This window comes from Ochotona princeps, chromosome 6 (genome assembly GCF_030435755.1).
Source record: "Ochotona princeps isolate mOchPri1 chromosome 6, mOchPri1.hap1, whole genome shotgun sequence".
Classification (NCBI taxonomy): Eukaryota; Metazoa; Chordata; class Mammalia; order Lagomorpha; family Ochotonidae; genus Ochotona; species Ochotona princeps.
The window spans coordinates 72,554,518-72,569,442 of record NC_080837.1 but is presented as its reverse complement, the minus strand read 5'-3'; the positions used below and the strand labels follow the sequence as shown (position 1 = coordinate 72,569,442).

The 14,925-nt window shown below is 44.4% G+C and overlaps 1 protein-coding gene across 1 annotated transcript in view; it reads right to left on the bottom strand.

The window, feature by feature from the left end:
* The window catches only part of TMEM260 (transmembrane protein 260), a 59,511-nt gene extending 45,423 nt beyond the window's left edge, over positions 1–14,088 (bottom strand). The window contains exons 1-3 of the mRNA XM_058666488.1: positions 13,840–14,088; positions 9,509–9,540; positions 8,652–8,803 (exon numbers count right to left, since the gene is read on the bottom strand). Coding sequence (XP_058522471.1) covers positions 8,652–8,803; positions 9,509–9,540; positions 13,840–13,999 — 344 coding nt within the window. The 5' untranslated portion in view covers positions 14,000–14,088. The remainder of the gene's footprint in view (positions 1–8,651; positions 8,804–9,508; positions 9,541–13,839) is intronic.
* Positions 14,089–14,925: the final 837 nt, after the last annotated feature.

Genomic DNA, 14,925 nt, shown 5'->3' with positions numbered 1-14,925 from the left:
AGGACCAAGAGTCAAAATCAAGTTTTAATACTGTTAAAGAGGCATACGTAATTCCAAGGTACTAAACTAATGGGCAAAAGCAATGATATAGCTAATTTAAAACATTAAATCCAAAGTCACTGGAAGAATGGTTTATATAAGTAAACATATTTAATATTCTCTATGTAAAATATATTTTATAGTGTGTTTTCAGTCAGGGAGTTTTCCTAATTGCTTCTTGAGTTAGCACGAACAGCATGCTCACACTCCAGGAGAGCACAGTACTTGGTTAGAGGGGAAAGACACACCAACGGGGCCCGGCGGCGTGGCCTAGTGGCTTAAGTCCTCGCCTTGAATGCCCCGGGGTCCCATATGGGCGCCGGTTCTAATCCCGACAGCTCCACTTCCCATCCAGCTCCCTGCTTGTGGCCTGGGAAGGCAGTTGAGGATGGCCCAATGCATTGGGACACTGCACCCGCGTGGGAGACCCAGAAGAGGTTCCAGGTTCCCGGCTTCGGATCGGCACGCATCGGCCCGTTGCGGCTCACTTTGGGAGTGAAACATCGGATGGAAGATCTTCCTCTCTGTCTCTCCTCCTCTGTGTATATCTGGCTGTAATAAAATGAATAAATCTTTTTAAAAAAAGGGGTAGGGAACGGGCTAAAGTTACATCCAGATAATGCGCATGACAGGAAGTTCTCCCTCAGGGGAAAGGAAGATGTGATGAGTATCCTAACTCTTTGGTTAAAACACAACTGCCTTCCTTGTGGCCGGCAGAGATCCACGTGACAGGGTGTGATTCCTGAGAGAGGAGCCAACTGTGTGGCGGCTTCTCACTTACCGAGCAGTATCCATCTGTTGACACAACGGATAAGCCAGGAGGTTACAATTTACACCACTGACACAGGTTTGCTATTGATGATAAGGTATATTTTTCTTTCCATCACACAGTATTTGATTTTCATGTGTAGTCAGATGTTTGTCTAACCCTCAATCAAAAAGCAAATAACGGAAACCTGAAATTCTTTCAGAACACACATTTGATGTGCTTCATAAAATTCATGAATGTATTTGTCTTCAGTGTCACTTGTATGCAAAGAGCCCAGCTTGGAGGGGCCACTCCTCTCTGTCCAGACTGAGAGCGACTGCCTGCAGTAGGTGGGATTCGAGTAGGCAGGCCACCATGCAGCAGGGTAACATCAGTGTTTAATAAATTACTATCGGTGTCAACTCAGACTGACAACTGAAACCTGGCAGTGAACTACTGGGAAGGAGTACGGGAAGGCGGGACACAGCCAAGAGAAAACCTCCCATCCTTCCCCTATCACGTTCTTATCTTCCTGGGTCCTGTGGGTGCACATGACAGAGATGTTCCCTTCTGGCTCATGTATAAAATTCACACCACGCAGTTACCTCTCTAGCCTACCTGGAGAGCAGTCAAACTGGGCAGCTAGGCTTCTGAAAAACCTAAGTACAGCTAACCCGCTTTCTTTGGGTTACCATTCGCTCTTTCAACAGACGCATCCTTGGCTCTGAATGTATGCCAGTTGCTCCAAAGGAAAATTCCAGTCCGTGGCCACTGACACAGCAGCCGCATCTGCATCTTTTCCACTGATGAGCTGAGATCTAATGAACAACGCAGAGTGCGCCGTGGCGAGGCCCGTCTCCGAAGCCGCTGCCACTGGACCTGAGACCATGCGTCTGTGTCTCTCAGAAACTCACTGGTCAGTCGTTTTCCTTCACTTCTCAGTACAAATTTTCTCTCACAACAGATAAAACTACCAAAGTTAGTGCTCTTCCACGGAGTTCACCCACAAGGACAGCTGCCTGACCTGGGATTTTCAGTTCCATAAGCATGATCTATGAGTATGCTAAAGGTACAGGCACAAAGTTATTCCTGTTGATTTAAAAACCACTAAGGAAAATTGGGATAAAAATCCAAAAGCCTCCAGCAAGGAAAAAAGCACAACTGAAATGGAGGGGTTAAGATGATCAAGATGCTCCTGAAATGAAATGCAATTCCAGAGTTTCCATTAGCATTCAAATTAACGCATTAGGGCCTGGCATGGTAGCCTAGTGGCTTAAGTCCTCACCTTGCATACACTGGGATCCCATATGGGCGCCAGTTCTAATCATGGCGGCCCTGCTTTCCATCCAGCTCCCTGTTTGTGGCCTGGGAAAGCAGTCGAGGACGGCTCAAAGCCCAGCACCCACGTGGGAGACCCAGATGAAGCTCTTGGCTCCTGGTTTTAGATTGGTGCAGCTCTGGCTGTTGGCTCTTGGTCACTTGGGGAATGAATCAGCAGACAGAAGATCTACCTGTCTTTCCTCCTCTCTGTGTATCTGCCTTTCCAATAAAAAAAAAAAAAGATTTATGTGTTAACTAACAACTGATGGAACTGGGAAAAGTCTAAAACTGTAACCTTTTATTACACCCTCATCAGCTTATATGATGATGGGCATGAAAATGAAACGTTGAATGAGGCTGACTTTCTCCAGCGTTCCCCGAAGGCCAAACAACACACCCGATGGAAGGGAAACAACCTTGGGGAGGTACGGCCTGGTGGAAAGCAGCTCCCAAATGGCAGGTTTTAGTCAATTTGGCCTGAAATATGTAAAAAAAGGAACCATGTGATTTCAAGAGCAGCCGTTATTCAATGTCAACAGTGCCTTCTGCATTCAACAGCACAACTCGAGCTGGATGATAGTCTAGCCGGCATGGGAACCTCAGTGGCACGGGCAAAGCATGTCATCCCACTGAGTCCTTCGCACCCGAAGACTCTGAAAATGCTGCAGGATTTTGTAAAATGCTAAAACACAAAAAGTCTACAAGGTGAACTTAAAATATCCAAGGAACTGGGACCAACAAAATGAAGGTATGAAACTGCTTTTATTACACCCTTAGTCAAGTTGGTAAATCGCTTTGACATTAAGTAGTTCTATTGTGTAAAGTTAAGAAGTGTATGTTAATGTTCTGATTCAATTTGATTGATTTCCTATTCTTTTTTTTTCTTTTTTTTTACAGCTAGGGGAAACAGCCCATCTAGCCAAGTTGCGATCTCTAATTTTATTTGTAAGTTTAAGAAATCTATGCATTTGTCATCACAGCCATAATAACTGATGACTGGTTCCGGTGGTAAAATCTCGGCAGGAAACAGATTAAGCAATTTAAATGTTTTATAAGTTTTTGTAATTGAGGAAACTTTTCATAATCTGACATTTGTTAAAAACCACTTATTAGAAATTATGCAGCACAGTAGCTGTGGAAGTATGAGCTAGCTTCACAATTATAAAGTCAGCCTATGTAGCCCTCTGCTATTGTATATAGTGGCATAAACCCCACGGCGGCCTATCAGCTAACTGGCAGGCAGGGGGCTGCTCTATTCAAAGTGAGAGATACAAGCTGCAGGGCAAAAACCTGGCAGCTCCCATCTGACCCCACAATCCCCTACTGGTGACAGCTCCAAGCTCCATGGCAAATTAGGCCTTCTCATATTACAATTGGAGAAGACAGATTCCATTAGCAGTATCTGAAATTGAGTGGAGAGCTGCACTGTTATCAGACTTGACTCATAAGCACTGCTATTAATCAGAGCTATGATAGCATTTATATATTTCAAGCTATCTGCTGCCGCTGTGATATTCTGCTACAAAGGGTTGATGGGACTTAGGAAAGTGAACAATAGAGCTTTCTGGGAAAAGCAGAGTAAATCAAGAAAGTCTATGACTTCCGCACATTCTGAAGGGATTGCGGTTTACATAAATTTTCTCCCAATTGGAGATTGAGCTCTTCCTCATCTTACACATGGGATTTAGTTGTCACTCAATGGTAACAGCTGTGAAAAGGTGAAGCGGCCCACCGCTCGGAATATTGCCTTCGCTTTTAAAGCAATTAACCCATGAACAGGAGGATACCTGGTGATATCAAAGGGATTAGGCCAGGCACTGCATTATTAACATTTCCTTGAACTAATTCTAACTCCGACTAGCTGTCAGAGAAGGCTCCACAGTCTTAGGAAGAGTTCTTGCCCTGCTTTTCTCCCTTCCCAAGGCAGCGCTGCTATTTGAGCCTAATATGTCCCTTTACTTAGAAGGAAATGCAAATGAACCAAGCTCTTAATATGCTTAACCAGTCTGAGTCAATGCAATTTTCATGCGAATATGAGAGAAATATATGATCAATTAACCAGGGATCAAGAGAGATATTCTCCTGAATGGAAATGAACGCTCCAGTATGTCCCATTCTTCTCCAACTACAAAAACTTGGTGACGATTTGTTACTTATGCATAGTTACTTCGGAAATTAGGAAGAGCTTCACATTATTCTCTATGGCAATAATCTAAAATACTCTTTGAGCTGGAAAATCCAGATGTCCTGTAGGCAGGAGATTCTGCATCCTCCGAGGCATGGCATTTTAACTTCTCCTCTTTACTGAGTGCAGTCCAGAGTGAAGCTCCGAGAAAGGCAGACAGGGTTCGGAATCGAGCATTTGCTTTAAAGAAATTTAATCAAATTAATTTTCAGCAGCAGCATAAAGTTTAGAAATGCATCATGATAAAAACTGGAAAATGCCATGCAGAAAACACTGGCCAGAAGACTTTTAAGTCTTACTGACACTGACCCTAACTTCCCTGTGGCACACAGGCATAGTTTAAATATGTCTTATTAATATTCATATAGCCTAGGTGATCTGGCCGACATTAGAAGAGATCTGATTTCTTACTGTACTATGTCAGTGGCAATAGAACATGTTCTATGAGAAATCTTCCCGGAAGAGAGCCTCTTGGAAGAAGGTGTCTGCGAAACCGCGTTTGGAATGGTTAGTGACTGTCTTCCTTTGCTTTAAATAAGCACAAAGTTTGGACCTCAGACCCTGGGAGAGTTCTCTTTTCTGTTTAGTTGCATGCTCAACAGCTCTGAGAATCCATTTCCCTGGGGTTCCAATTGCCCCCAAACAGCTGGAAAGGGAAAGGCTGACCCCCAAGAACCTCACCTGGGCTCACAAGCCAGACAGGCCTTTCTGAGGTGGGCTTTTCCTACACTGCCGGCCACCCGCTCCTTCTCTTCCGGGAGACGCTGGGTGAGAGTAACCCCACCACTCCTGCCTAACTCACTATGTGCTGCATTTATCAGATGATTAAGCAAATTTAAGTGCTATTCACACTCATGATACAGGAAACGCATAGTTTTTAAATTTCATTTGAGTGGGGTTTGTGAATTTCAAATAGAATAGGGCACTTTGACATGCTGCTAAGTTATTTTTTTTAGTCATTTACTTCCATGCCTAGAAAGAGAAAACCCTGATTCTCATAAACTACATCATCTTAAACACAAAGATGCACACATTAGTAAAACGAATGCCACTTCATATCAATGCCAAGTATCAGAACAGATTCCCCTTACGTGATACATGCTAAAAATGCTCTCCTGAAGAGGACGGCACATAAATACACACACACAGAAAACAACTACCACGACCCGCCTGTTCTTACTTGAAGAAACCACAGTGACACTTAGAGCTTTCAAAGTGCTGCTACGCTTGCATGCTTTCTCCACTAGAGCAAGGCAAACATGAGTGCTTACCAACCATTAGGGAAGACTGACCAAAAAAATGTGGCGTTAATGATATCTTACAGCTTTTAAAAGCAAGACAAAGATGCAAGAAAAGCAAAAATTACACAGCAGTTGGAAATTGTTTTTTCAATCTAAGTCATGTTTACTGGAAAAAAATAGGCTTTATACATCAACACATTTAAACAGAAATTTGTTTTTGAAATATAATCTTTGTTTAGAAAGTACAGAAGGTCTTTATGTCTGCCCCGAGAGCTAAGTGTAGAGAATGCTATGTGGAATAATCACCTGAAAAAGAAAAAACTAAACCTGTTAAAAGAATTAATTTATGCACACCAGTCAGCACTACCCTGCATGTACAGTGGTATTCTCTTAAGTGATGGAGGAAAGAAAAAGTTTTCTTGGATCAAAATCTTCAATACGTGACATCAAAATGGAATGATGATTTGGCCCATAAATGAAGGAAGTAGTGAAATGTCTCTTTAATAAATTCTGACCAAGGAATCAACGTGTAAAGGCACATGTTTCACTGTAACAGGGACTGGAAAAAAGCCGTCACTGTAATGGCTACACAGACACTGTGTCCTGCTGTTGGGTTTATATTCACAGGAGAAAGGTTTTAGAGGTTAAGTTCAGGTCATACAACAAATGAAATTGTAACAAGCCAGCTGACATTGTATAATGTCTTCTTCCACTCAATCAATAGGCTACTGTTAGTCCTATTACCATAGAGATGGCTTCTCCTTTCTGAAGGCCGCCTATTGTTTGACAAAACAGATTTGCCACTTGAACCAGGTTGCTCCCAAAGGACGTGTACCTTGTCAATTATTTGTATTCAAAATAATGAAGCATTTTCATTTTAAAATGTAGGGAACAGATAATAGTGTTACATCCTGTTTTTGAAAGAAAGCAACTTTTCCAAAACTACTGTAGCACTAAATCACTCTAACACAGTTTAGTTACAACAATTTAGATTTAAAACATGTGCCAACCAAAAAAAGTGCCAACCAATACATTTTTCATTAACACTCTCTATTAAAAGAAAAGGGTCCCTGGCTAGAGTGCTCATCTCAAACCCAAACACTTAAGCCTAATGACCAATGAAAACTATTTTTTCATGTGGACAAATCAGAAGAAAAATATTGTCCAAACTATTTGCATTGTGAAAAGACTTTATAGTAAAAGTGGAATGACATCAACGATGCATTGGAAGAAAATGCAGAAAGTTTTAGGAACAAGTCACTTTTATTTTAGTTCCCTAACAGCTAGCTGCAGCACGTAATATTTAATGTATAATCAAGTTACGTACGTGACCTAAGCTACGAAAGAACTACCAAAATAACTGTAAGTATTACATTTCTTTAAATGTCTATCTGAAAATGCCTTACGAAAATCAGTTCACTTGCAAGTTCAACACAGGACAGTACATTGCAAATTTCAAAAACAGATATTCAAAAATAAAAGATTATTTTTCTCTCTGTGGAAATACTGGCAGGCTCCCCTTTAGGAAAGGCTCAGAAGAAGTCATCCTAAGAAGGACTGTCCTGGTAATTTAGAAAAAGGACTCAAAGCACTAATCAGTGCAGAAGAGATGCTGTTTAAGTATCTCAGCTTTGAAGATCTGGTTACCACTGCAGAGTGTAAGACTCGATGGAAACAGACAAAAACAGAACAAATGATCAAATTGTATTTAGAAGCTGAAAGCTTTGTGTACAAAATTCACACTTGAGAGTTAACGTGAATCTTTCCATAAACAACGAAAAGAATTCAGCTAAAGGTAAATATTATTATGACTTTATTACACAAGTCTCTAAAATAATATTTGAAATTATATCTACTCAACTTATACTACATTTACATATAAAATGTTTTGTTTTCATCATAAAACTTCAGAAGTGTTTTAATCTGGTGTTTTCTCTTTGCAGAAACAATTGTTTTATGTCTGGTATCTTTTTATTAGGAAAAGGTTAGGCTTTAAGAATGAAGGATACTATATGAACTAAAATTGAAATGTCAATGAGCTAATCATAGGTCGTGGCTAGGACTTGTTTTCCTTTTTTTTTTTTTTCTTTTTAATATACTGGTTACTCAAAACCATGTCAATTCCATAACATTGCAAATTGCTGTTGATGTTATATTGGGACTCTTAATTGACTGTGATGATATCCTGCCAGCTCAAACTTCAGACCAGAAAAGGTCTCCCCAAGAAACTGTTCAACCCATCTGGACAATAAGTAGCTGGACTCTATGCTTGGTATATGTTTGCAATGAAAGAATCTTGATTGAATTTGAACTGTAATACTGCATCAAGGTGGAGGAATCCACCGGGGGGAGGGGAGGGGGAGGGATGGGGGGGATTCCCAGAGCCTACGAAACTGTCACATAATGCAAAATAATTAACAATAAAAAAAAAATTAAATCCTGACACAGCCCAACTGTCAAAAAAAAAAAAAAAAGAATGAAGGATACAGAAATATCAAAGATGAATGAATTTTAGCAATATCCTAAACTAATGACCAATTTTTAAAAAACGAGGTAGCCTTGCTAAACCAAGAAAGCTTTCCTCAGGGAAGCAAGTGGGGTCTAATCTGCCGGCCTCCCCTACAGCTATAATGGAACAAAGTGAAACCTTATTAAAAGCACATCACAAATGTGATTTCCTGAGTTAATACCCTCTTTTTTTTTTTTAAAGTATGCAACATGTTTGTATTTAGAATACAATAGAATTAGATCTTAGCAGCTGCCCATCAGTGACCCTGTGAGGAATTAAATGATATTTGCCATTTACCAAAAGGTGAACTTGACATCGTTGAGTTAAACTGGCCCATCTGCATCTTCATAAAATGACAAACCTCGTTAGTTCTGCCTGCCCAACGAGTTGGGATAATGAACCAGTGACACCTTCACTCCACTGAGGGAAGCAGAACAAATTGTGTAATCATTTGAGGAGTCGAATGCAGACGAAATTACTGTAAATGAAGGGGGTGACGTCACAGCAAAGACAGAGGGAACAAAAGGCTTCTGTCGTGGGTGTATCTGACCAGAACACAGCGACATCTCCGCGGGCTCAGGGGGAGTTTTAACTAATCAACTACTTTACCTGAAAACGGTGAAAAAAAGCAACGATGCAGCCACAGCTCCAAATAAGCCGCAGAGAAGGTTGACCCGGTAGGCGACAGAGCCAAAGGGGCACAGTGTGATGGCCAGCTTTGACAGCAGCGTGAACAGTGGGTAGCCGGGTGGGTGGGCAACCTGGGGGCACATGAGCTGCAGTGAGCAGGACAGGAAGTGTCACACTGGCTGTACCACAAAGCAGCCCCTTCCTCAGGCCCGGGTGCGGGGTAGGCACCGAGGCCTTGCCGTCTGAAGGCTGGGTGTTCTATTGTTATCCTCTTGTGCCAATACAAATAAATATTTTCTAAGGTGGATTTGGCACTATCACATGGTGCATCACAGAGAAGAAAAGGGTGATATATTATTGCATTGTCAGCTCCTTGGCAGCGTGTTCTAGTATATTAGGGTCATGGAAAAGGCTACTGAAAGAGAGCAAGTTGGGCAATCACGCCTTGGTTGGAAAGTTGAAAGACCACACTGCTATCGGATTACCACCGCAGCCAGTCGGAAGGTCTTGCCTAAAGGGATCATTCACCATAATCAAGTTTATTAAATAATAAACTTATTAAAACTGTTAACCCGATTTATTTTATTCTCCACAGCTTATACAAAATTTGGGGTGGTAATAAGCCAGCCACTGTATATATAGGGAAAGCTTTGCTTTATAATTTCGTTTAATTGGATTTAAAACTTAAAGTAAATTGTCACGTACTGTACTTATAAGTTACTAAAAACTGGGGTTTGGAAATAAATTAATCTACTTTACTCCATGCTTAATTAAACTTTCTTAATTCCTAAAACTGTTAATGAGAGCATTGATTAAACAATAAAACTAATACTTACTCCAAGCTCATGTGCCGCTGTGATCAGTTCCCCTGTGAAAAAATAATGTAAAACCAATAATTACTATTAGAGAATGACACTCCTCCAAAGTTTTCAAAATCCAAATGCTTGCATTGGGGTTTTGCATTAATTTGACTGGCTAAGACTATAAATCTGCAGAGATTAAACAGCATGAAGCGGCCCAAGAATATTTGCTCCTGTAGGTCTTACAGAACCAACTATCTTCGATGGCTTTTAATAACTGGTCAGTGGCAATGCAGGTGAATTCTGGCTTTTACTAAGAGCTTGTTTCCCCTCCTGAAAAGTTGCATTCACTTGCATACAAACACAAGCAGAATTCAAAAGCATCTGAGGGAGGGTGGGAAATGGAAATCAACAAGTTTCTTTTGGTACAAAAAAAAAAATTTTTTTTTGGAAAGCAACGCACCATTTTTTTCATGCTGTACATTTCCTGGTCACATACTGAACCACCCCAGTTCCATCACAGGGCATTCATGTAATGTGCTGTGTCATCCCTCAAGAATCTAGTACCATCTATGACCATGTAGAATGTGCAGGTGTCTGAGGTCTGGGCCACTTTACCCTAACACTACTATCTGTGCGCTTTCTCTGCACTAATTAGGTCAAGTGTCTTCTAACCATAACCGTTCTCAAGGTTCTTTTGGTCAGCTCGATCCCGTTTCTTACCCTGAATCATTAAATCATTGCTGTCTTTGATGGTTTCCCATGATCTCGTTCTAAAACCACGATGCAAGTAACTCAGCGAGTGCTTGTTACCACTGCAAGTATCCAGCGCACAGCGACTGTGCCCGACTTCTGTCCGCCGAGAACAGTGAAGTACAAGCATGTACTGACGCTGACGATTTTGTAGAAAACAGCCAAGCATCTCTAATCAGAAAGTCTGAGATGTGAAATACCGCAAAATCAGTAGACCTCAGGCTCAGCGGAGCTCTCAACTGTGGAGCGTTTAAGGTTTCAGACTCTCCGAATCAGGATGTTCAGCTGGTGAAGTCTATGCACATGCCCCCAAATCTGAACACTTGCAATTCCAAGCAGGTCACACTCAACTAGGATGAGCCGCTAGGACATGTGTCCTTCCATACATTTCAATGTGGGCTGGCACTGTGGCACAGCACGGAAAGCTACCGCCTGTCATGCCAGCATCCCATGTGGGCACCATCCAGCTGCTCCACTTCTGATCCAGCTCCCTGCTGATGTGCTAGAAACGGTGGAAAATGGCCCAGATGTTTGGACCCCTGTCACCCACATAGCAGACGTGGACTAAGCTCCGGGCTTTGGTAGCCTGTAGCAATTTGTGGAGTCAGCAGGTGGAGGATCTCTATTTTCTTCCTCTGTGACTCCTCCAAATAAGAAAATCAATCAATCAAAAGTACATCTCAATATGCTTTCATTTTCACCCAACCTCAGCTCAGGTCTTCATCTTCTCTGGCCTGCACTGGAGCGACAGATTGGCCGATTGTTCATCTTGACATTGGAATCATTTATCTACCTCTGCCCCACCCTCCCACCCCAGAGTGTCTTAACATTTCTCAGTGTCTGCCTCCTGCTTCCTGCATGAAACTGACCCGCCAGTGTGACAGGCACATCCCTCTGCGAGGCCTAGATCCTTGGAACCTATGCCTGTGGGGTCAGGTCTGATTCCAGCTGAGCCTTGCCAGCACTCCTCGGATGCCTCTGTAGCACTCATCCTGTCCCCACTGCAGTATCTTCCCCAATATTCTCTGCTAAACCCTTCAGGGCCTGGCTCAATCCCCCACCTACCCTGACACAATGCGGCCTCCTTCACTGACGCTGCTTGGGCCAATTTAGCACTTACTTAGATGGCCTTGTATTCTGGTTGGTTTCAATTTTCTCTCCCACTAAGTTTAAAAACATTCTTCTACCTATTTCAGGATCCTGCTAAGTTTACGGCCACCTCTCCCTCCTCCAGCCTGTATCGCCTGTAATCTGAGTTTGCCCACGGGCTAACAAAAAGAACACATTACACTGATGTACTTGCTACTCAAATACCACTCTCAAGTGAATGAGGAGCAGCCCTAGAAGGGGTACCCAAGGACAGACAGTTGCTCGACTTAAGTCAGTTCCTTCAGGGTGCCTTTGAAGTTTTCTGAAAATAATTCAGTGGCACCCTAAACCCTAGCCATCCTGTTCATATCCCAGCCCCTTTTTATGATCTAGAAAAGCTTAGAACCACTCCCTTTCCAACCACTAAGATATTTTATGATGTAATTCTGCAACAGATAAGCTCTTAGGTCTTCGGGTTTTTTTTTGTTGTTGTTCTTACCCCTTTAAAAAGCACGTGGAGGCGTTGGCCAAGTCCAGTTTCAAGGTCACTGGCCGCTCTCCCCCCACCTTAGATCTAGCACTAGGAGCAACAGAAATAGCTTCTTTCACCATCACAAAGTCAACAGGCTGTTCTTGTTGGCTGCTTTACAGATAAATCTGGAATGTGACAAACTTCCGTCAACTCTTATCAAGTGTTAAACCAAAATGTAATTAGAAAAGAGGCCATTCTTTAAAGCCTACAAATGCATCCCCATTAAAGAAGTCAGGGGAAATAGGACTTGAATGTGATAAGCAGGGAAGGATAACAAAGAAAACCTTACCTCCCCCCACCCTCACCCAGCCCTCCCCATCCTGCATATGGGAGAGCCCTCAAAGGTGAGCCCTACAGCATCCACAGGAGTGTTTTCCAATGATGGAGATTCCTTGACTGTACCCTAAACCTGCTAATGCAATAGACCCTCTGGAGTCAGGGCCCAAGTTTCCCAGGTGATTCTGAGGTACAAGCAGGTGCCAGGCTCAAGGCCTTGCTGTCTGGTTGGCAAACTGCAGGTGAATTTGCAGCCTGCGGGAGGTACTCAACCTTTACAACCAGCATATTCATCCATCAAACCTGTCTTTAACTAGTACAAGCCTTTATCTGCCATCTACACGCACACAGAGAAGCGAACCCAGCATTTCCACCTCCTTCCTCTCTGAGCTTGGGCACTCTGGCCTTTAAACTGTGTGTGTGTGTGTGTGTGTGTGTGCACAGTGGTACAACCCACACAGTCTGATAGATTTACAGCCCCTTCTGGAAGAATACATACTTGTCATTGGTTTTGCAATATAGTCCATTTATTGAATTAACAAGCACATTTCATAAACAGGAAGGGCAGCGCATTTAACAAAGAACTGCCATAGATACGATTCAACAAAATTTCCATACTGGCATACACTTGGAAAGCAACTTTATTAGTCATCCACCCAAATCAATGTAAAAATGTTAGAAACAGCCACCACCCTGCATCAGTCAGCAAACTGGAACACCTTAACGGTGAATATATAACTTTATTTCTTTTGGGAAAAAATAATAAAATGCTGAATGAATAAAGTAAACATCACATATTCGGACTAAGACTTTACACATCATTGTATATATCTACGTGGTGGCAGCTAAAGAATGCCATTTCCAAACGATGACAGAGGGGGTGAAGACCTGCTGTGGTCTAGCTGCGGGACACTGGGTGTGACTTAGCTTTGCTCATCCACAAAAGGGACCCCCAGACGACAGCTGGGCAGTGACCAGAGCACCCGAACGGCCCCTGCATACAGCAAGTGCCCAATGAATGCTAAGAGTTATTGTGTACCCTACCCTCAGCCCTTGGGCTCCAAACACGCACTGAGTACCTTGGCTGGATTTTATTTATTTATTTTTTTTAAAAGCAGAACTACCTAACCTCTGAATAATGCTCTTTGATGTCAAAACTTTGGCAAGGATCAAGTTATTCCTATTATTTCATGTAAATCTTAGTAATAAGGAGATCCTAACCCTAACATGTTCTGTAAGAACACCAGAAAGGACTCCCCAAGTGGCCGGCAGCCTTGGACCTGCAGCCCCGGGGGTTCTCACTGGCCTGACCCCAGCCCCCTGCACTACGGCCTGGATTAGCGAACCTCCTGGCGCCAAACAGGCCAGGGGTCTGTCACTCCGGAAAACGAGACCCTATACCAGGGCCTTGCCAGGAGCTGCCCCGCGGGTTCTCCTCCTGACTGACCCAGCAAGCCGCTGCCTTTCTCTGAAACCGAAGCGGCTTGCTTTCAATCCCTTCCACTCCCAACGATCACCAGGTCTTGGGGTTCTGGGGGAGCTCCGACCCGCCCACTCCAAACCGCATTTCCCCGTGACTGCCCACATCGGAGGACGCCCCGTGCTACGTCCAGTGACCCACGACGAGACTACGGAGGGATGCAAAGGACCGACTCGGGAACAGAAAACTGCACTCAACCCTGCGGGGGCCCCCGAGACGACCCTGCGAGTACTTTACCCGAGTCTCCCCCCGGCACCGAGGGCGGCAGCGTGCGGGCGAACACGGCGGCCACGGCGGCGAACACGGCCACGCCGCCGCCGAGCCCGCCGGAGCGCCGCGGCCCCGCTCGGGCGGCCTGCCCCCGGGCCTGGGCGCTGCCGTGGCCGCGGGGAGCCATGTGCGCGCGGGCGCCGAGGCGGGACGAGGCGGGAACCGGGACGGCGGCCCCAGAAGCACGACGCCCGCCGCCTGCCCGCCGCGGCTTCCGGGTCGGGCCGCCGCAGGCCGGGCCGCACCTCCTCCCGCCGTACCAGGGGAGGACAGAATGCCGGGCCTCCGGGCAGCCAGGCCGCAGGAGCCCCGAGACAGCATTCCGGGCATGGGTGCTGTTGTACGTGCAAGGAACTCATGGGCGGGGCAGCATTCCTTTAAGGAAAGTGAGGCTGGTAAAGGGCCATCGTCTCTCTGGCTCCTTTCTCCCTCCCCATGTTCACGGCGACTTGGTCGATTCCGACAGAGACGCACGAAGCGCCGTAAACCGCTCGAGGGAGGGCTGCTTCCGCCACCTGTGGTGTGGGGTGGAACTGCAACCGAGGACGGCGTGGCTGGCTGTGTTGAAGGCGCAGGTGGTGCGTATACTGGGGGTGCAGAGAAAGCCAGGAAACACATCATACATTTCTTACCATTGACCGCACTGAAACGAGTAATGCTAAACCTGCGTGTTAATTATCAAGACGTTGAGTACCTTTCAGAGATTTTTAAATACCCCCTCCCCCCAGATTAAGGAAAAGGTTGGAGACATAGTTTCTATATTAATACAAAACAGTTCACTGTAACAAAGACGCTTTCTACCTTTACAAAGAGGGCTTTGACTGCAAAGCGGGCAATGATGCAGAGACTCAATACAGTTAGCTGAAATGAAAACAGAATGGGAGAACCAGCCCTAAACAGGGGCTCTTAGCAAGGCCCGCCCGTTTTTCCTGTTACTGGTGGGAGAGGGGGCAGCCTCCACGGACTGTTTCTCAAAGCACATTCAAAGTCGTGACAGGCTCAAACGCGACCTGAGCAGTCTGACACCAGGGACACCGCGTCTGGAGGGTGGAG